The 21,268-nt window shown below is 46.5% G+C and overlaps 1 protein-coding gene across 4 annotated transcripts in view; it reads right to left on the bottom strand.

Moving 5' to 3' along the window:
- Positions 1-18,441, bottom strand: part of PLCB1 (phospholipase C beta 1) — a 337,610-nt gene extending 319,169 nt beyond the window's left edge. For 3 of the 4 annotated variants that reach the window (XR_005953588.1, XM_041417187.1, XM_041417188.1), the window contains exons 1-2: positions 18,003-18,417; positions 8,504-8,581 (exon numbers count right to left, since the gene is read on the bottom strand). Coding sequence is in view for 3 of the 4 variants with exons in the window: in XM_041417187.1 (XP_041273121.1) it covers positions 8,504-8,581; positions 18,003-18,101 (177 nt within the window). In the remaining variant the exon portion in view is untranslated. Of the gene's footprint in view, positions 1-8,503; positions 8,582-18,002 lie in introns of all 4 variants that reach the window. The other variant, XM_041417186.1, reaches the window with a different exon arrangement.
- Positions 18,442-21,268: the final 2,827 nt, after the last annotated feature.

Here is a 21,268-nt window from a genome sequence, read left to right on the forward strand (position 1 = left end):
GCACACCTTGCACAAAGGCATGGCCAGCCTCCACAATAAAATCCAGACACTGGAAATGTTCCTGGGACGTGAATGAAGACAAATCTGCACCCCTGCTCCATGCCCATACTGAGTGCACAAAGAACAGCTCAGCATCAGAGCTCCAACACCACAAATTGGGTCTCAGAGATGAGAACATGCCCCTGCTGCTGGGATTTCTGCTCACAGGTAAAGGATGGGCACTGGGAAGTTACACTGCTGGAGGGAGCAAGGAAGATGAGCCCTCACTCCTGCCTGGTGGGGAAAGGCACAACAGGAGGTTTGCTGCTGGCAAACCACAGCCAGGGGAAGGCACAGTCACCCCCTCCTGGGGATGAGACCCTCCCTAGCCTGCTCAGAGATCCAGCAGCACAAAAGACCAAGAGTGGGTTTACACACCTTCCGACCCACGGGGGTAACTGCAGGAGACTGGCAGTGCAAAAAGCATCTGTACAGTGAGAATTATTCAAAATAACACACACACAGTGAACCCAAAACTCTTATAATTTGTAGTATTTGAAGTGTCCTCCCAATGCTGGGTTAATACAAGCTGTCTGTAAAGAAAAGACAGGACTGAGAAGGTTCCCTAGGGAAGAGAGTTACAGAGTGTCTCCTGTCCTCACACACTGACCCCAAACCAAAAAGGAAGGGGTGGGTACAGTGGAGCACATTCTCAGCACTGCACATCCAGGCCAGGAGCATTTCTGCCCTGTGTGATGCCAGCTGCAGGCATGCAGAGTGTGTGAAATGCCAGAATTGTAGGAGCAGGCAGGAGAGGGAAGCAGAGTCAAGTCCACATTTTTAGTGGTAAAAAGACTTAAGGTAAATCAGGCAAGGATTAGTGCAAAACTGACATTTATTGCCACTCACTTGTATTTCAAGAGACTCTTTCAAACTCCTGAAATAAAAAAAAGGCCCAAATTTCTAACACATTTATCCTGTAGCACTGATTAGTAGGGGAGTGTGTGTGTTCACACAGGAAGATCACATGTACGGAGACAGAATATATCTGATTTAAAGATGGTTATTTTTGGAGCACAGCTGAAAAAAAAAAAAAAAAAAAGAACCACACCAAAAAAAATCCCTGAAAGCATAACAGGGAGAGGAAACAGCCAGGATGTGAAGCATTAGGGAGAAGTCAATCCAACAGGCACGCCAGGAGACCAGCCATCCTAACAAAGATCAGCAAAGCTGATGTGCTAGCAGCCAGTTTTTGAACTATGCTAATAATAGGTCAGTCAGCAAAGCTGATGCTGCACATTCAGCCAAATCGATGTACAAGCTGCAGGCACCAACACAGCAGACTTTTTTTTAATTAAAGAGGCAAAAAGAGAGGGCAGGCTGGATTGTGGCTCTGTTTACTGCTCTGCTAGAGAACACACACCAGCCCAGGAAGGCACTCAGGGGATGTTGGTCAACTTGGACACAAGCTTTCCTTGCTCAGCTATTTAAATTGAAAATGGTAACAGCCAGTCTCCAGCAGACAGATCATAAAAAATCCCTGGCATAAAAACTCAAATTGGCATTTTTCTTGTAACACTCAACATTTACATCCATCTACAGCCAAAGCTTAGCAAGGCTCAGTCCTTTTACACAGAAGACACCCTACAATCTCATCTCTGCAGAAAAGTCACAACACATGGCCAACAGAGGGCAAGGAAAACATTCTCACGTGAAGTAAAATGTTAGGGTTGTTCTCAGTGCCTGAGAACTCAGCAGCACACAAATTTGGCTGACTCCAGAGTCATCCATCTGCAGTCTTTGAGGTTCTTTGGCTTCTTCACCTCAGCAAATGGACCTCTGTTGTGGATTAAATGCATAACCTTGTTTTCTGTTCCTGCCTCCCTCACAAGAAGGGAGATATTTAGCAGTGGGAAATGCTTATTAGAGATCTGTGTTTGATGTAGTACCATTTCCCTAATGGGCCTTGAACAATTTCCATGTTTTGAAAGCAGAGAGATTTCCTTTAACTCAGCAGCCTGATGGGAAGCTGACCTCCATGAAATATTTCCTCCTATTCTGACTGTCTGTGGCAATTCCCTGCCACTTTCCCAGTCTTCTTTTATTCCGCTCACATGCTGACTTTTAAGTTGTTGGGAAAAAAGCACATCAGCTTCTTCTCAAGTTCCCAGTGCCACCATGGTGCCTCCTGATGCCACATCTCAAATTCATGAGCCACAAAGGCTGCAAAACCCAGATTATTTGCTGTGCCACCATTACTGCACTGTCTGCTTCAGCTTCGCTCCCAGTTTCCAGTGTCAGTAAGGAGCAAAACCTCACATCCCCACAACTCCTTGTCCCAGGGAAGTCCTCATCCAGATTCCCAGGGAAAAGATCAGCAGGACCTCCACAGAACCACCTCCACCTTCCAGAGCCTGAAACCCCTTATCCTTAAATTCCCAACTGAAATACAACAAGCAAAAAATCAATTTTTGCTCTCAAAAACCAGGGACAATCCACTTTCAGCTTGGCACTCGGGTCACACAGGTAGGAATGGAGAGAGTTTAAAGCAACACCATTCATTAATGGATTTCACTTTCCCTTCAGTAGGGAAGGATTGTCATCTGATGTCAGAAGTGTCCTATGGATAAAAAACTTGGCCAATTTCACTATTATTTCCCCTTGTGTGCCCATCTGACACTGGAGAATGTGCAGATACTAATTAGAGTTGGTTTTTTATTTTTACACAAGTCCATGGAGAAGCCTCAGAGGTAGTAAAGCACCGAGAGCACAAGGCATCTCATACAGAATTTAAAAAAAAACCTAACATTTTTCCTCATTCAATTAATTGCATTTACAGTCCCAAGTTTTTAAAAGGTTTAAGTTATTTAGCTTTTTTCTGTTTACATGCCAAGAGAGAAGTGTGAATACATGTTTAATGATGCACTTCTTGGATGTTTTCAGTGCTGAGATGCACTACTGAGTAACCTTGCTCTTGAATAAATGAAGCCAAACAGTTGAGATTTGGAGCAGGTATTTTTAAACCTGGTACTAGTAAATATTCCATTCTCATTAATTTACTAGGTGTATTTTAAATATTAATATATCAACTTCAGTCTTTACTGTATGCTTGTCAAGTGTACTGTAAAGCATATACAGAGGTAATGTAAATGTAATTTTTGACCCGTAGGGCAATACAATTACCAACCCAAGTGTTTTACAGCTCTGCTTCAAAAAAGACAGAAGAACTCTCTTACATAAGAGGCAGAATTCCCAGCAGCTGGAAGAATGCCACATCATCTTCCATTTGGAAGAGGGCAATGGGATTGCCACAGAATTTGCAGACCTAATCCTCCCTACAGCCCTCGGGCTCCCTTCCCACATTCCCTCTGTCACCTGTGCTGGGTTTTCAGCCCCAAGGGAATTGGGATCACATCAGGACACAAGGAGGGAGAGGACCTTCCCAGCCAGAGAAATCCTCTCACCTTTCATCCCAAGGAGCCACTTGGTGCACTGCCATGGCACAGGATTGCTGCTCCAGGCTCCTGTGCCCAGCTCCCAGGCTGTGCCTGAGCTGCAGCACGCTGGCACCAGCTCTGCCAGGGATGCTCACACATGACAACAGGCTGCTCCTGTCACAGGGGAAACTACCCCACTTCCCCCTGGAGCCACAAAACTGTCAGTAAAAAGGTGAAAGGTGCCTGTGCCCAGCTGGGGCTGGGCTCTGGCTCCAGCAGCACTGACACAACCAGAGCACACAGCTCAGGCTGCACCAAGGGAAATACAGGCTGGATATTAGGGAGAAGTTTTTTACAGAAAGGTGATAAAGTTCTGGAATGGCTGCCCAGGGAGGTGGTGCAGTCCCCATCCCTGGGTGTGTTTAACAAAGCCTGGATGTGGCACTGGGGGCCAGGGTTTAGCTGAGGTGTTGGGGCTGGGTTGGACTCGATGGTCTTGAAGGGCTTCCAACCCAGTGATTCTGTGTGAATCCTGTGAAAAGAAACTTTACAGATCAAGCCTGTCTGCCTTGAGATACCCTCAGCCTGGCAGGAATGGCTGTCTGTGACTATTTCTGTGGCTTCAGCATCCCATTTTCACTCAAATACACTTAAAATCTGAGGTGGGAGTGGTGCCCTGGACAGCCTGGAGCCGAAGCCCTTGGCTGGGCTGTCCCCATGCTCCAGCTGCAAAGGGTGAGGAGGGCAGCTCCAACCTCACATCCCCTCCCACAGACATCAGCACTGGCAGTAGCTGCTCAACAAACACTTCCTTTGGACAAACAACATCATCCTCTGTTTACAACAGGCAGTAGAAATTGCTGCTGACTCCCAGGGACGGGGCACTTCTGTGGGGTTTCACAACACAGGCTGCTCAGCCTCTTCTCCTGGGGCAGGGGTGAGACTGGCTCTGCATGCTCTGTGCTCTCAGCCTGCTGCCATGCCACCGCAGCTGCCCAGCTTTTAAAACAAAGGGCAATAAACCAGCATGTGCTGCTGAGAGAGAGGACAGCACACCAACCATCCTCAGACTTTCCAACCCCTAAATGGATGCAGCACAAAAGCAATTAGCTGCTTTGCTCCTTTCCTTGCACAGTGGTAGAACTGCACTGAGTCAATGGCTAAGTGCCTTCTCCCAACATCCTTTTGATTGCATAACAACTTCCAGACAAAGGATGCAGGAGTAATAACGCTCAAGCTGCCTGACAATCCCTTTTTCTTCTCCTAGTCTGCCTTTGCATCCATTCATATATTTATCCATAGACAGAAATCAGTCTTTGTCTGGCTTTGCTTTGCTAGCTGGGCTAAACACAGCGAATGCTTCCAGCCTCTGCTCATCTCCTCAAAAATGCTTTTGATTATCACTCCTTTTTACTCTGCAGACTCTCTTCACCTGGGTAAATTTTCGTTTATCTTTCTTCCACACTCATGACCAGAATAAGAACAAATAGAAGAAATGGCATTCCGTGTTCAAAGAAAAAAAAAATATCAAGAACTTGAATTATGTTTTAGTCAGGTCATAAAAATACAACACCACAATGAATATTGTCTGGATTTGCTGTACTTAAGAAATGTTACCTAAACAATAAGATAAGTAACAGACATAAGCTTGTCACATTAATTAATTTTTCTTTTAAATCCCATGTTGAGAATCATTCAAGTAATAATATGGAATCAGCCAGCAGTCTGCATACAAATGAAGAAAATATTCCAGAATCTTCAGCAATAAAAGAACTTCAGACTGAAAAATACAATTAACATCAGAAAAGCTGTCCTGCCATCTGTTCCAAACAAAAGGTATCAAGTGTTCTTGCTGTTACCAGAAAACAGGGAAATGTGTGGATGCCTTGATTGTGGATTACCCTCCCAGATGACAGCAAGGTAAGCTGAAATATGCAATGCACAGCAATCAAGTCAAAATGCAGGACACCACACGGGCCTTACCCAACTGCAAAACTGGAGCTTTAATGAAATTACTGAACAGAAATTGCCACCCAATTGAAGTTGTCTTTCAGATGTTGCATACCCTGAGTGGAAGGGGCTGAAACTGCAAATCTTGGATTGTCTATGAGGAGCACTCAGCTCCTGAGACTGAACTGCAAACTGGAGCTAACTTATTTATCAGAGAGCTACAAGGGAAAGCAAGTGAAGCGTGCAAACCCTGACCCTGAGCAGCTTTTTGGGCCCTCCTCTGCTGGACCCCCTGACCAGGCTGCAGGTCCTGCAAGCATCAGGAGAGCTCCTGGTGGAGGGATCTCTGTGGGGCTGAAACTGCAAATCTTGGATTGCCTATGAGGAGCACTCAGCTCCTGAGACTGAACTGCAAACTGGAGCTAACTTATTTATCAGAGAGCTACAAGGGAAAGCAAGTGAAGCGTGCAAACCCTGACCCTGAGCAGCTTTTTGGGCCCTCCTCTGCTGGACCCCCTGACCAGGCTGCAGGTCCTGCAAGCATCAGGAGAGCTCCTGGTGGAGGGAGGGCTGCTCTGCTCTCCATCCTCAGCACAGCCTGGGGCTCTGACTGCACCAGGAGCAGCCTCACACTGCCCAGACCCACTGCTGCACAGGACCTGCCTTTCCCTGCACCAGAGAGCAAACACAAGAGGAAGGGAACAAAAAAAACCATGCCAGAAGCAGCTCAACCAGCCAAGGAGCTCGGGAGCGCTGCGGGGCTACACCACCAGCTCTCTAAGCTAAATAAAACACAAATGTAATAAATAAAAGCTAAATAAAAAAAATACAGCACAGGGGAGTGGTTTTCTGTTTGTTTTTCCCTCCCAGCAGTTCAAGTAATTTTTGTGTAGCTTTACTGATAAGGCAACAGCAAGCAAAGGAGGCAGATTCCCATTTCAGGCAGCACACCTTGGTCCAGGCAGTGATTTACTGTTTCACAGGGTCTGGCAAACAGGACACACAAATGGCTTCAGGGATGGCTGCTGCTCAGCCTCATCTCCACACCTTCTGCACTCAGCTCCCACAAAAACGTGCCTGATCAAGGCAGCTGGCAGCAGGCTGCTCCCACTTCATCACTGCCTTCAGCAAGGCTTATCTTTCCATACACAAAAAATAGCAGGCCTTGCTCGTGACAAAAGCAATTGCTTAAAAAAATATCATGGGGAAAAAAAGAGAAAGTGATCACATAGAGGGTGTATTGTCCTCATATTTCTTCACACAGTTCCACTATCGTCACGGGATGACTTCACACAAAGAGAAGGAAATTAAAAGAGGATCTCCTATATAACCTCCTTTTTCATGTATTTGCAATCTCGCAATCAACATGAACCCAAAGACTCTAAAAGCAGAAAATGGCATTTCCTCTCCAGTCCTTGCACTATCAGCACCCCAATGGATATAAATTTACTTTCTTTAAATAGGCACTGCTAGAATGGTGTTTAGAAACAAACTTCACCTAGTTGTCATGAATTATTAACCAGAAAAAATCCCTCTTGTTCTTTACAGAGTCTTGACTTGCAAGTTTAAAAATCAAACTGACACTTAAACCTCTTGCATAAATACCCAACCTTTAAAAAAATGCTCCGAGCATTATAAATACATTTTTTCATGAATATGAGAACAACAATTCTATAAATAGCTATTCTTCACAGAATTGCTTCGAGACATTGTTTTTACAGACAACAGTAGGAAACTGAAGGAGGTCTAAGCGCCAAACACATTAAAAGTGAAATAAACTCTCCAATCAACTCTGGGTTTCCACTTATTCTTACAAAGTTCATCGTTCTTTTTCAGCTTATACAATTAGTTTATGCAAGGGAAGGAACAAGCCAAAAGGCTGAGCCGTGTCCTGGCACAGGCACTGGGTCAGGGTAGATCAGGCACAGCCTTCAGCCTCGGAGGGCAGCAAGTTCAAACAACACTACCCTGTCAACAGAGGAACTCACATCACATCACCCACCACAGCCCTGCAGGAGCACAGGCAAAGACAGCATTTCCATTAAAAATCAGAAAATACAGCTTCCAAACAGACTCACTCCAAGCCCTGCTCCATCTCCCCTCAAAAGCAGACACAGGAAGATAAATAAACGTGATCTAATGTAAGAGCAAATTGCCTCCTCAATGTGCCTGCACGTTTCATGGCTGCTGTCTCCTCAAGCTATTTTTGCCCTGGTATCTAAACAAAATCAACAGGAACTGCTGAAAAACAGCACAACTGGTACACCAGGTTTCTGCAGCCAGAACACCCCAAGCACACATCCAGGTTTTTTGGCAGATATTCATTCAAGGCTAAGGCTCAAGCAGTACCAAGCTCAACACCACTTTCAACAGGGAGCCAGTACAAACACTCACTTGGCAAGTCCTTGAAAATTCACCTCTATAATGAGAAACTTACTCAGTTTCCAGTTTTGATACAGTGTTCTACAATACCAACTGCAACACTCATTTTCTATATATTTTATATATAAACCTGTGTACCAAACCAGCTGCACCCAAGTGCTCTGAGCTTCCTTGAGTTTGCAGCAGCTGGGAACAGGCCAGAGGTGGCTCAGAGGGGTGGCAGGGATGTGGAAGTGGAGCAGGGCAGGGATGAATCAGGCTCTGAGCTCTCCCAAGTGCTCCCAGGCTCAGAGTGAGCTCAGCACACCGGAATGTTCCTGGAAGTGGCCAGGGAGGATCGGGAAGAGCTTGGTGACGTGGCCCACCAGGCATGGCAGGGCTGCTAAGGAGGATGAATTCAAAAGGAGCTGCGGCCTCTGGGGATTCTGCCACACACCACAGACAACATCCTCAACGTGCAGAAGGCAAGAGAAACCACAAGCCAACTGTGAACCACACCAGCATCCCAAATGGATCCTTCCTGTCCCTGCCAGGACAACTGTAACCTCACTGGGCATCCCAGCATTAACATGGCTGGAATTTACCAAATCTGCCATCCAGCTCTCCAAGATTTGTGCTCAGGGATGAGCCACGGGCTTGCTGTCTTTGCTCTCCAGAAAATATACTGATAAAAGGCTTGTCTGCTGTGCCAGGACTGTACATCACACCACAGAGAAAAGGAAGAACCGTTCTGGAGCTGGAAGCTTTTCTCTTACCTTGTTTTGATCTGTCCAGTAGAAGAAAAATCCCTGTGGGTCTGTTCTGAGGATAATTGGAGTCACAACAGTGGAGTCCTGGCAGAGAAAGGACAAACAAAAAACCCATGTCAGCACACAGAACACATAATTATGCACAAGCTGCTCTGCCATCCGTGTTAATGGATTGCAACACCTAGAAATCACCCTGAAGGTATCTCTAGCAAGATGTCACTGGAAGAATTTAGTATCACCTGCCTCATCTCCATTCTTCTGACATAACGTATTTCCATTACTGTGGAGACAGCACCTGATAACTGCAGACTTGTCATCACGTGGAGTTCACCCAGCAAAGCTGGAAGTGGGTGAAGTTCAACAGCCATAGCACCCTGCATGTCAAACTGGAGCCCACCCAGTAAAACCTTACACTAGGTGTCCACTGCCCACCTTGATCTGACTCCACCTTCAGACAGCAACACTAAATACCTCTAAAATTTACTTTACAAAGGCTGAACTCGCGTAAAAAACACGGAATAGCATTCCTTGCCCTAAGATTTTTGTAACATTCCATTAAAATTTATCTCTTTTTAAATCAAATCATGAAAATTTTAGTAAAGGGAATATATCTGTGTCCAACCAAACCAAACAGGAATGTCCCAGGTGGGACCAAAGCTCTGTCACTGACCCCTCATTAAAACACTGCCCCTTCCCTAAAAGAACAGACATGCAGAATTTGCAGCATCTTATTCCCCCCCGTTTCTTCCTAGTTTTTAACATCCTGTACACCTGAGAGTTTGATACTGTTTGAAGCAATATGCAAATTTGGTTTTAAAACATATCAGACCCTGAAGGGATCTGTATCCACAAGCACCTAAAAAAGGGTTCTTAGACCTCCACCATTCAAAAGAGAAAAAAAAAAAAATCCCTGCTCTGGAGACATAACTCTCCTTTTTTAGCTTATTTCATTGTGCCATACGCAGCCTGTGCATGAAAATATGAAATGAGGAAAGATAAAGCCTGAGTGTCCTTCTGCCTTTGGATGAGATACGAGGAACTTCAGGGGGAAAGGGAAGGAAGTGATGGGAAACAGACACAAAGCAATTCTGTCCACGATTAACTAATTCTGCTGGTTCATCATTTCAAACCAAAGTGGGTTTGATGACACACAATATCAGAGTAATAATTCTGTGGATGTGTAAAATGTTGACTAAAATCAGCAGAGGATGAGGGGAAAGAACCTTCAATATCTGCTAGGTGGCCTAAAGGAACCTTCATCATGACAGGGTGAATCCTAGTCTGGGAATCTCTGCTCCAGAAAGCTGGCTGGTTGTGCTGGGGTTTTTGTTTGGTTGGGTTTTTCTTTAATTAACTCTGACATCAGGCACAGCACAATTAATGTGCTGATGAACATGAGGATCTGAGGATCACAGCAGGATCTGAGGAAAACTTTGCACATGTATTTGTGCTAGATGTGCCTCAGGAACTCCTCCGTGCAGCAATAAAAGCCGTGTGCATCATGCTTTATATGCTGTGCAAGTTAATTAGCACTCTTGTAAAGGCCTGACATCAAATGCCACGCTCAGTTTTGGGTGTGGAGGCATAGAAATAAACTTTTTGAGGCAGCTCTGCAAGTCCTTCCACCCACTCCAGAGTAAAGCAGAGGCCTCTGTCACCTGGGACAGGTCTCTTGCTTTTACACCACTCTGCAAAGGCAGGAAACACTCAAAAGGACTCCTGAAAAAACCTTCTGCAATATGCATTCAAGCAAAGCAGCGGTTCAAGGCCCTGAAATAGATATTTGCTTCAACCAACAACTGTCTGGTGCATTTATTTACAAACTTTATTGTACTGGTAAGGAATGGCTGTGGTTTATGACCCATGAGACACACCTGCAGTCATTTATGAGTATCCTGAAGTCCATTAATTCAATTTCCTCACCCAAAGAGCTGACCTCATAACTCTCCTGAACAGACTGACCAGCCACACACCACTCTGAAGAAAAGGGTTATGGACAGAACACAATGGAGGAGGAGGAAAATTAAAATAACCAACAAAATTTCAAGGACAAACAAATTAGGGGCAGACATTCATATTTCCTCTAACCCACAGATGCAAAAGTGAGGCTAAAACACACAAAAAAGTGTGTTGCCCATCTCTAAAGCTGAAGGGTTTGGAAATTTAAATGTGTAGTAGGAGAGTAGCCTATATCCCATATCCATCCCTCTGGATATTAACAAAGCAGCCCCCTGAGCAGCAGGCCAGACTCCTGGGGCAATTGCAAGTACATGAAAAAGGTACAGGATGGGATGACCAAGGCACAAATCAGCTGTGACCAGAGGGGTAGAGGGAAAAGAGAAAGGGAGAGTGTCCCAGTCAGTGGTGCCAAGGCCTGTGGGTGTCAGATTTTTAAATGCCACCCCTGGGTGCTCATGCCAAGCTGTGCTTTGGTTTCCCAGAGACTGCCCCTGCTAATTCCTGGGAAAAGAGTGGCCCCTAAGCTGGCTGGCCCAGGTGCTGTGTATCACACCAGCCTCAGCTTCCCAGAGAGAATAATCTTCTTGAAGGGCTTTAAATTTCACCTTTAGAAGTCCTCCAACTTTTTCTTTGCTGACTTAGGGCCAATTCTCCACTTTTCTCCAATTCCACTGCCTCTAGGGAGTAATGTGGCTGTTCTCTACTTACTCCATTAAGTTGCCTCCTAATTGGCTGCTCAGCCTCAGACCCTGCATTACCAATGTTCATTGTTTTGTACTTTGAAACAAAGAGGTTGCAACTTGCTGCCCAGAAAGTGCCACAAGGAACTCTGGGATCCTCACCAGCCAGGCACAGCAGAACACAAGCACAGAGGATCAGTGGACAAACCCATCATTAAATGGCTGCTTCAAGGTCTGATTTTAAGAGTGGGGCCCTCAGACTTAACGTAACACCAGTGAGCAAAGAGTGCCACTCCATTCCATTGCTACTGAGCAGTAAAAATCATCATACAAAGATAATTAGTGAAGAGGTGATAACTTGGGTTTAGCTCCTTTCTGACCATATTTATCAGAGCAGCACCATGACCTGGCTGTGCGCAAGGTGGAACCTTCTACTCCATGACCACGAGACAGAAGAGCTTGTGTTTTAATAAATCACATATAGGTGATGGTGATCTTTCTTAGAAAGAGCTGCGGTCAAAATTCACATCAATAGATTTTAAAAAGAAAAGCAGAGCAGCCTCTGTCCTCAGCTCTTCTGACAGATGGGGCTCATGACACTGCCTTATTAAGGCTGGCTGTTCTTTCCTGGGTTTGCCTCAGATTTTCAGAGACACTGAACATCACCAAATATAACCTGAAAACTTTTACACATCGTTATTTCACTTGAGTCTTCTGGAAAATTTCTGCCAAACTGCTTTGAAACTCAAAGCTAAGAATTACGGACTCTTTGTGGCAGAGGCAAAATATTCCTGAACGTTTCTTTCACTTTGGCCAAAGGGCCTAAAATTTGGTTGAGCAGAGGTGCAAGACCTGGGGACAGCCCCTAAAAGGAGCTCTCTTGCCACCCAAGAGTCAGGTGGATTCCAGGCCTGGGGGAAGCAGAGAAGGAGCAAAGGAGAAGGGACAGCAGAACTCCAGATTCCACAGCAGACACATTAGCTGAGAATTCCATAATACTGAGTGTACTCAGGCTGGAGCTAAACAGGATTACCCAGACAACCAGAACCATGAACTTCCTCAGGCTGACAGCTGAGCTACAAGTGAAAGGGAGAAAGTTCCCACCCCGTGTGCAGTGAACCCCTGAAATAACCTGGAAGGGCAAAGATTCCCTCTTCCACTGAGGGCAGAGGAACCAGACCTGCCACAAGTGAACAGGCTGCAAAGAACAAAGTGCTGGGGAAGGTGACGTGAGTGCTGGAAGGACAAAAAAAAAATAACCAAGCTGGAATTGATCTTACAGAAGTGTAAAAGGAAATTCCGTTTGTTCAACAGGAACATGCAAGAAGATATCCTTCACTATCAGAGCTGTTAAACTCTGGAGAAACTTTGGTGATGGCACCACAGGACAGAAATCGTCATTCTGCTGCTCAAACACTGTGAGTTCCAGAGATGTGCCTCAAGAGGGATTTCTCAGAAGTCTGTCCTACCCCAACCCATCCCTCAGGATATCCTCACACTCAAGCTAATGAGCCTCTTACTGCATTTGTTTGCACGAGTCCCTAAATGCTGCAAGCTAAGCAGTCAAGAAAAACAGAATAAAGGGAGAACTTTAGAGCAAAGGCAGTGAAATGCCAGCCAGGAAGATTTTCACCATGGCCAGAGAGTTCTTGTGTGACGCTGAGAAAATAATTTAAACCAGTCTGCTCATCAGCATAAATGCTGCCTTCTGATTTTGAGAGAACTGGAATTATATTTCCACATTTCATTTTCTAATTTTCAGAGATGCTGAGCTCAAATTCAGCTGAAATCACTGGGGAGGCATTCTGAACATCTGACAGTGTGACACTGCAGGCTGAAAATTAGGTCCAAGGTCTCTGATCACAGATTAAAAATTAGGAGATTTTTAATGTTGGTCTTTTTTTGGCTCTACAACAGTATAACTGGAAAATTTTGTTATTTAATGGGCCTCGTGAAAATAAAATAAAAAGTGTTTAAGAAGCATTTACTTCTTAATAGATCAAAGAATGCATAGTTAGAAACAGACCAAGAGTAAATTGTGTGTTAACTGTATCACTCCAGGTTTTGTTAAAAAATCCAAAGTCTCGAGCATTCAAACCCTGAAGTGAGGAAAGCACACAGTGCACAAGCCAAAGTCACAGTTAACTTCCCTCTCCCAAAGAATGCTCACTAATTTAGGAGCTGTCTTCTGGTTTTCACTTTCCCACGTATCTACCAACACTCCCAAGGGCTCCAAAGCTGCACTAACAGAGATGTCATCCGTGACTTGAACATCAGATCTTCCCAGGCAGGCATTTAACCCATCTGCAGCAGACCCAAATCTTATTTTCCCCCCACATTTAAGTTATAAAGAGCTTTCCAATGCAGTTAACCAAGTTCAGGCTTTCCAATTTACTAAATATTAACTCTTAGAAATTGCAAATTCAATCTCTTGTGTTGCAAAAGGCCAAAACCACAACTTACACTCATTCAGACAAAATACTTTTAAATAGCCCAGAGCTGATACTTGTTTACTACATAAAGATTAGCAACAAAGAAGAAACAACAAAAACTCTGGAATGCCGGACTTGACCTCTTCGCTCCAGACTGAAAGTGTTCACAAAAAAAAAAAAAATAAACTCTTCAGCTTATTGTTTTAGTTTTATACACACAGAACAATGGTGTCTCATTTTTCATGTCCTCACTAATGTACTGGAGTGGCAGGCTTGTGCACAGTTTGAAAACAAACAAAAAAAGGCAGGGGGGAAAAAGTTACTTAAAATAACTTCTGAAAAATTCCAAGTTGTTTATTCATTTCGTCTCAGCTTACCCATAATAAAGATGCTCTGATGTTATGTTTACTTGTAAGGTCAAAGGGGATACTCTTGATAGTCTTCTTTAAAACATTCTAAACAGATTAAGAAGCCTGCAAGCCTCCAGAGCGTTCACTTTGAGCTCAAAAATGCTTCATTAAGACAAAGTGCTCTAAGAGACAGGCATTAAAAAAACTTAAAAGACCTGGGCTCTATTTTGCTGCTCACCTGAGGAAGTTCTGTAGCCACTAAGCAATGCTACCTGTCAGGAGGTTTGCTGCAGTAATCCAAGGTGCAGAAAAGAAAACGTGGCTAGAAAATTGGAATCCTGGCCCTCAATTTAGGTAGAATTCACCTTAGCAATACACTTAACTTAAAAGTGAAAGTAAATAGTGTGAGCCACAGAGAGATCAGTCAAAATCTTTATGCAAAGTACATATTATCACTGGGGAAGATAAGAAAGCCCTTAAAACATGAAATGAAAACAAACCTATTTTTGAATATACACCCTCCTATTAACTTGCTACAGTGTGCCAATTACAGCTCTCAGAAAATATCAGCTCAGCTGTGCTCGGGCTGTTGAGCTACTTGAAGACTCAGTCATGTCTATCTCGTTCCCACTACAGGCCAGATAAAAAACAAGGAAAGTCAGCCAGGGCAGATTTCTGCCCTCCAGGCAGATAATTCCTGGGAGAAGTTGCTCTTTATACTCAAGTTTCCTTACCCTTCTCAGCCTAGCAACACATTCTGCTACATTAAGCTTAAACTCTTACCAAAAGGGTTTCACTGGTGAACTTAATTACACTTTATTAAAACACTTGAAATTCCCACCAGGAAAAGCTGCTATAAGCACAGCAGAGGGGATCCAGCCGGTCCCTCCCCAGCCTTCCCCCCCTCTCCAGGAATAGAGGAGCACAGCAGTTCAAAGCCAGAGCAGCAGGCTCAGAGCATCTCCCAGCACTCAGGGAGAAGCAGCTACAGAGGCTCAACTCAAGAAACAACTTGAGCCAACCCAGGAACACACATGGATACAGCCACAAAAAGGGCCAAAGCAACCAGCCACATTTATCTTGCGCAGATTCCAAGAGCAGCTATCTCTGCTCAGTGCCTTGTGAATCCAAAACTACACACCGAGAGCAAGAGATCGTTGTGAAATTTGCTTTCTGGCCTGGAATACTGTTACAGAATACAACACAAACAGTGTGAGGAGAAGCATAGTTACAGGACAAGGATGAACTGTGACTTTAGCGCTTCACACCCCGATCCCAAATGGAATTTGTGAACAGTGTATTAGGCACTGGATGGTGGGAGCAGTACTACATCCAGTCTCAAGGCATGAAAGAGTGACTTGTCTTGCAAAGCCAGGCCTTTTTAACTGATCCTAATGCTTTCTCAATTTAGAAACTGAAGGTGGTCTGCAGAGGAGATGGAGTTCCAAGCCTTCCACCTGCCTGTCTGTGATCTGGAGTGGCTGATGTGAGCCCCTCCTCTGCACTCCACCGAGCTCAGGCCCAGCATTTCCCCTTCCAGCTGGAGCATCCCCACGGGGCAGGGGCAGCAGGCACTGGATGAGGCTCAGGGTGACACACAGCAGATTTTGGTTCCTCAGAGAGGGTTCATGAGAACTGTCAGCACCACATCTGCTACCAGCACCTCAGTTTCTGACCAGGCACAGAGCTGAGGCTCAGGATGGGAGGTCCGTACACAGACTGGTTTTCAGGTCTGCACCAGCACAGCTTTTGTCAGGCTGTTCTGCACACCTTGTGTCCTTCTCAAAGCTGGCAAGCACTTTCTGTAATGCTACTCCACACAGCACAGCACTCCTTCAATGCCTCTCACACTCCTGCTTCAATGCTTCCAGCGTGCCCGTTTAAAAATTCTCAGTGGTTAAAAGCTCAGCTGAAAAGATTTTGCTTTGGGCTGAAGCTTGGTACAGGTGATAAGAATTCACAACAACCACTTCTGCTTCGTGAAATGCAAAGTAAAGTCAGGAGGACCATCTTTAAACTGCAACCCAAAAGAGCAGGGAAGGGAACAACAAGGAGAGGACAGAGGCTGCCCCAATGCACAGGTGAAGTTCAAGAGCTGAAATCCCACTCTCACACGCAGTGAAAAGAAATGGTGCATCACAAACATCAGTGTGTGAGCCAGAGTGGCAGAGGAGACTGCCTTCCCTTGAAACCTGGGATTTTGTGGGGCTTCCACTGCTGAGAACACTACAGGCGAGGCAGAAGGGCTGAGGGAAATGTGCAGATATACACACAATGCACGGCCAACAATGAGTTAATGCTAGAATTGTTCATCACAGTGTGCCTAAAAGGCATCAGCTTTCACAGGGCTGCCAATGAACGCACTCACTAAACACAACAGGACTCAGCTCAGTCACACACTCCAGGTAACACCTGTGGGCTGCTGAGTAGCCCCTTTAACCCAAAATACAGGTATTTCTCCAGAATTTAGCCATGTTTTATTAGTGCAGCCTTCAGGTTTACAGTTTTAAATCTTTTTACCATCTAGCCTGTAGCAGGCAGCTTATCCAGTGAACATCCACTGTGCATGGAGAACACCTCTTCATCTTTTAATTCTACTATGCAACTACCATTTGAGAAACAGCACTCCAATAACTTCAGCTGTTGTCTTATGGCTTGGGCTTTCAGTCTGCAGACTCAAATCATTGTTAACTCGACCTCTGCATACACACACGGAAATTCCTTGGTAACTTACCAAAAATAAAACAATAACTGAAATGACAAGGCTGCCTTTTCCTACCCTAAGGAAAATGTCAACCAAAAGAAAATGTTTTCTCATTCAAGCCTAGTTCCTGAACATGCAGAAACTGTATCAAGCCACTGTTTGGTACTGTGGACAAGGTCAGTTTGCTGAGCCTTTTAAAAATGTGTTAGCTTATTACTGTAAACAAAACTTCACACCACAAGTTGTTTGGTTTCTGATGTTCTCTTTCTCCTTGAGAGTGTTTATCACAGGTTTACAGCGGTCAGGCTCACACATTTGGCTGCTGGACAGGCTGAAAGCAGTGGCAGAAGAGCAAGATATAACAAGCCAAGAGCAGTGGTTACACACGAGCTGCTCCTTCGCCCGCGCTGCTGTCCCTCCAGTTGTTGCTGTGGACCTCTTTAGCACAGCCAAGCCCACAGCAAGCACACCAGAGCTCTGAAAACAACTCACTCTCAACACTTCTCCTGACATTCAGACTGCCTGTCTTCTCTCCCAAGCATTTCTGTGCCTCAGCTCGAGTCTCACGGTGCCTCTGTGGACGCTCGCAGACTTTCTGGGGCACCCGCTCCTCCGAGCACAGCTGAGACACAAACACCCAGCGCTGGACTGCCGGAGCAAAAGCCAGCACAGGACTCATCCTGCTCTCCTTCTGGGCAGGCTTTGAACATGACAACTCTGCCGTTTAGCTCTCCTTTCCTCCGAAACTGTCCCGGGCACGGCCAGCATGCCAAGGAAGAAATGCCAGCTGCCCAACAGCTGCTCTACCAAAGCTGAGGTGAAACCGCACTCCTTTCCTACGTGAGGCTGTACAAACGTCAAGGGCTGGGAAGCAGCAAGCAGTAAAGGGAAGGCAGATGTGATGGTGAGGCAAGCCCCATGCCCTAAGGAGCCGAGGCAGAAGAGCGTCTTGTGCGGAGGGAGTAAAGTGACCAAGGCTACCCGAACCGGGAGAACACATCAGGGCTCGACAACTCCACCGGAACGAGAGACACAGCGAGAGGAGCAGGAGCCAGACGGAAAAGGAGCGGCTGGGAGGAGGAGACGGGAGGTGGAACGCGAGAACAGGCTGAAACAACTACGCTGCCAGGACAGAGGTGGCAAGGCGCACACCGAGACGCGGCAGGCGGGAGAGGAAGGCGCTCGCCAAAGGAGCCGGCCCGACACAGCCCGCACCGGCCGAGGCAATCCCACAGCACAGCCCCCGCACAAAGTTTGCCCGGCGTTCGGCCGCCGCTCCCGCAGCCCTGCGGCCGCCCCGCACCGAGCGGGGCAGGGCCTGCCGCCCTCCCGCCCCGCAACCCCGCCGTGCCCCTGCCGGGGGAAGCTGCGGCTACTCACATCGTCCCACTTGACGAATTTGACGCCTTTCTTGAGGGTTTCGGAGACGCAGACGGGCTTGAGCTGCAGAGCGTGCACCCCTGGCTGTGCCCCGGCCATCTGCACCGCATGGACGCGCTCGCTCTGCCCCGGCGCGGAGGAGCCGCGGGAAGCGGCCGCTGCAGGAGGGACGCCGGGCCGCCGGAAACCCGGCGGAGAGGCCGGCAGAGGCGCCGGGAGCGGGCAGGGAGGCGGCTGCCCGTGCGGCGAGGGCGAGAGGCTTCACTGGTGCTGGCCCGAGGAGCTGGCGCGGCAGCGGCCGGGGCGAGCCATGCGGCGGCACATCCTCTATATACCGCCGGCCCGCCCGCTCCTCTCACACACACGCACGCACGCAGGGCACGGAGCCGCGGCGCTGCCCGCTCCGCTCCCTCCCTCCCTCCTCGCCGCTCCTCCTCCCGCCCCGCCAGGCTCGGCCCCCGAGCTTCCCCGCGCCCAGGGCAGCGCCGGCGGCGCCGCGGCGCCACCTCCCGGCAGCTGCGCCGCCCTCCGCCCGGCACAAGGGCGGCACGGACGGCCGGGAGCGGGACGGCGCCCGGGAGGCTCCGGCACCGCTCCGAAACCCCAGCACGGGAGCCAGGGTGAGCGATCCTGCCACTCGTCCCACTGAGAGATGCGGCCAGGAGCGCCGAGTCTCACAGTGGTTGGCGTTAGAAGGGACCTGGGGAGATCAGCCAGCCCAGCATCGCCTCCAAGGAAGGTGACACAGGAACGTGGCCAGGTGGGTTTGGGATGTCTCCAGACAGGGACACTCCACAACCCCTCCGGGCAGCTGTTCCAGTGCTCCACAACCATCAACGTAGAAGTTCTCCCTCCAGTTGAGTGAAACTTCTTGGCTTTTAGTTTTGACAGAACTAGTTGCTTCAGTTATGGCAAAAGCAAGGGACAGCGCTGAGCCTGCACGGTGATGCCAAAAGAGGAGCAACTTTTAATTGAAAGAGTGGCACAAACAATTCCCAAAGCTTCGTGCTTTAAATACACAGAAACTGCTTTACCACAGCTTTTTCATCTCGTAAGATGAAGAGGCTTCCTCAGAACAAAGGAATGTGACCTTAATTCAGTTTTAGGTATACTCAACTCAAAAGACAAAGATGGAAAAACATCCTCTCACCCAGCAAAATCCTGAATCCCGAGGTTTTAAGGAAAATGTTTTTGAAGAACAAAGCGCTCCACCAATGACATCTGTTAGAGCCCCTGTGCAATCATAGAGATGAAGCATCAGATGACACAGCACATGAGATTTCTAATTTCTCTGCAGGGGTTTCCAACTGACCCTTGGGATTTAGGGCAGCAGGCCAAACTTCTGCTACAGACAAAGCAAATTGCACAGAAAAAAAAATGTCTTTGAATGTATTTTTAACTTAGTTTGGAGGAATGATATTTCAAAAGAGTACTAAGGGGTTTTTTTCCTTCCATCTGAGTGTGGAGATGTTGGTTCTGGTTTTTTAATTAAAAAGCTACAAAGCTGGCATATTGGACTGCTGATTTGCTCTCACAATAAAGAGTTGCTAAAGCTTTTCCTCTGGGCCTTTTCCAGATTCCTCTCCTTCAGTGAAAGGCTTTTGATTGCCTTTAGTGGGAGGTCAATCTGCTCCTTGACCACAGCCCGTGCAGGCAGCGGACACATTTCAAGGCCAATTGACCCACTGGATCTATTTTTTGTTCTTATTAACCTTCCCTGCAAACGTGGGTGTCACAGCAGTCAGGATGAGAGCCTGCTCTCTCCTGCTGTGCTGTAATTCCCAGCCATTTGCCACGACTTAAAGCAACAAGAACCAATTCTGCCTTTGGCTGCACTGATGGATGGGGTTGCTCCATGATGGGGGGAAAAGGGAGAGATTTTCAGGGCCATTTTCACAAGAGCCTTTTCATCTCATTTCATACAGCATACAAAAGAATGAAAGTACTAATAAAATGCCCAGAAAATAAGAGCAGAGAGTACTGGTGCTACAGTACTTACTCATGATCCTGAAAGCCCTTGCATTCCCAGCAGTCCACTGAAATCAGATCTTGGGAAGTTGTAAACCTGCCAGGGATGGTGGCACTTCTGTGGCACTTTTCTCAACAAACCCACAAATCCACTTCCACTTGGCCTGGACTCACTCACAGTCTTTGTCAGGGAAAAACAAATCAGAGTTTATGATACCTCAGGATTTATGATGAAGCCAGAGGCTCCCAGCAGCCATTGATCTGCACATGGAAGGAATGGGCCTGTGGGTTAGGATGGGCTCTGGTACTGGTGCCTGTCATTACAGAGATGAACTTTTGTCTGGAGCAATTCTGTGGTTTTTCAGACTTGAGCATTTTAATCTGATAGTATTTGTCTGAAGAGAAACACACCTTTCATATGGCAGGTATCTGAGGAATTTTCCATCCAAAGGAAGAAGCAGCACAAAAGGAAATGGCATTATGCCTGGGCCTTTTAAATAACAGCTCTGGAAAGCACTTATGATTCAGCCTGTGCTGAAATCCTGGGCTCTGTGAAGTCGGTGGGAATTTCAGTTTCAACCCAAATAGCTGGCTCATCTGTTACTGCCATTGCTTCACTGGCATCTGCTGCAGCAAGGAGCACATCTCTTGGTGCCTAGTGCTTACTGCAAACACAAATTCAGAGCCTGGCTCAGTCCAGTTCCACAAAGCTTGGGATCAGCCACCTGGAAACCAGCTCCACTCAGCAGGACTGTTACACCCAGAAAGAGTACAACCCTTAAAAGATTGAACCAAGCATCACAACAGAAGAGCCAGACACCTTCCTCCAAAGCCTCAGTTCAACATCTAAATGCTTATCTTCTATTTCTTCTTCACCCAGCCCCTTCCAGTTCCAAGAGTGAAGGAAAGATGTGGTGTTAGAAAAAGCCCACTCAGCAATAGGTTTATTCAAGTGATTATTCCAAGTCATACAAATCAGATGTGATACCTGCTGGTCTCATGTTGCTCCAAGAGCTATTTTAGGATACTTTAATTTCTCTAGATTCAAAAATCCCAGCCTAGACAGTCAAGGGATTGCCTTGCATAGATAATACAAGCTGTTTGAATGCAATATACCCAAAAAGCATTATTTTTTATCTAAGGGGCTTAGGTACCAATACTTGACTTCCAGGGGAATAACTGAATACACAATGTTTTAGATACACATCTGGATATGTGTGTGTAAAAACATCAGCAATAATTGATTTAAATAACAGTTTTGACCAAAGTCAGATCAAATGAAGATGTGGCAAAAACTA

Source organism: Onychostruthus taczanowskii, unplaced genomic scaffold (assembly GCF_017590055.1).
Source record: "Onychostruthus taczanowskii isolate IOZ18803 unplaced genomic scaffold, ASM1759005v1 scaffold55, whole genome shotgun sequence".
Lineage (NCBI taxonomy): Eukaryota > Metazoa > Chordata > Aves > Passeriformes > Passeridae > Onychostruthus > Onychostruthus taczanowskii.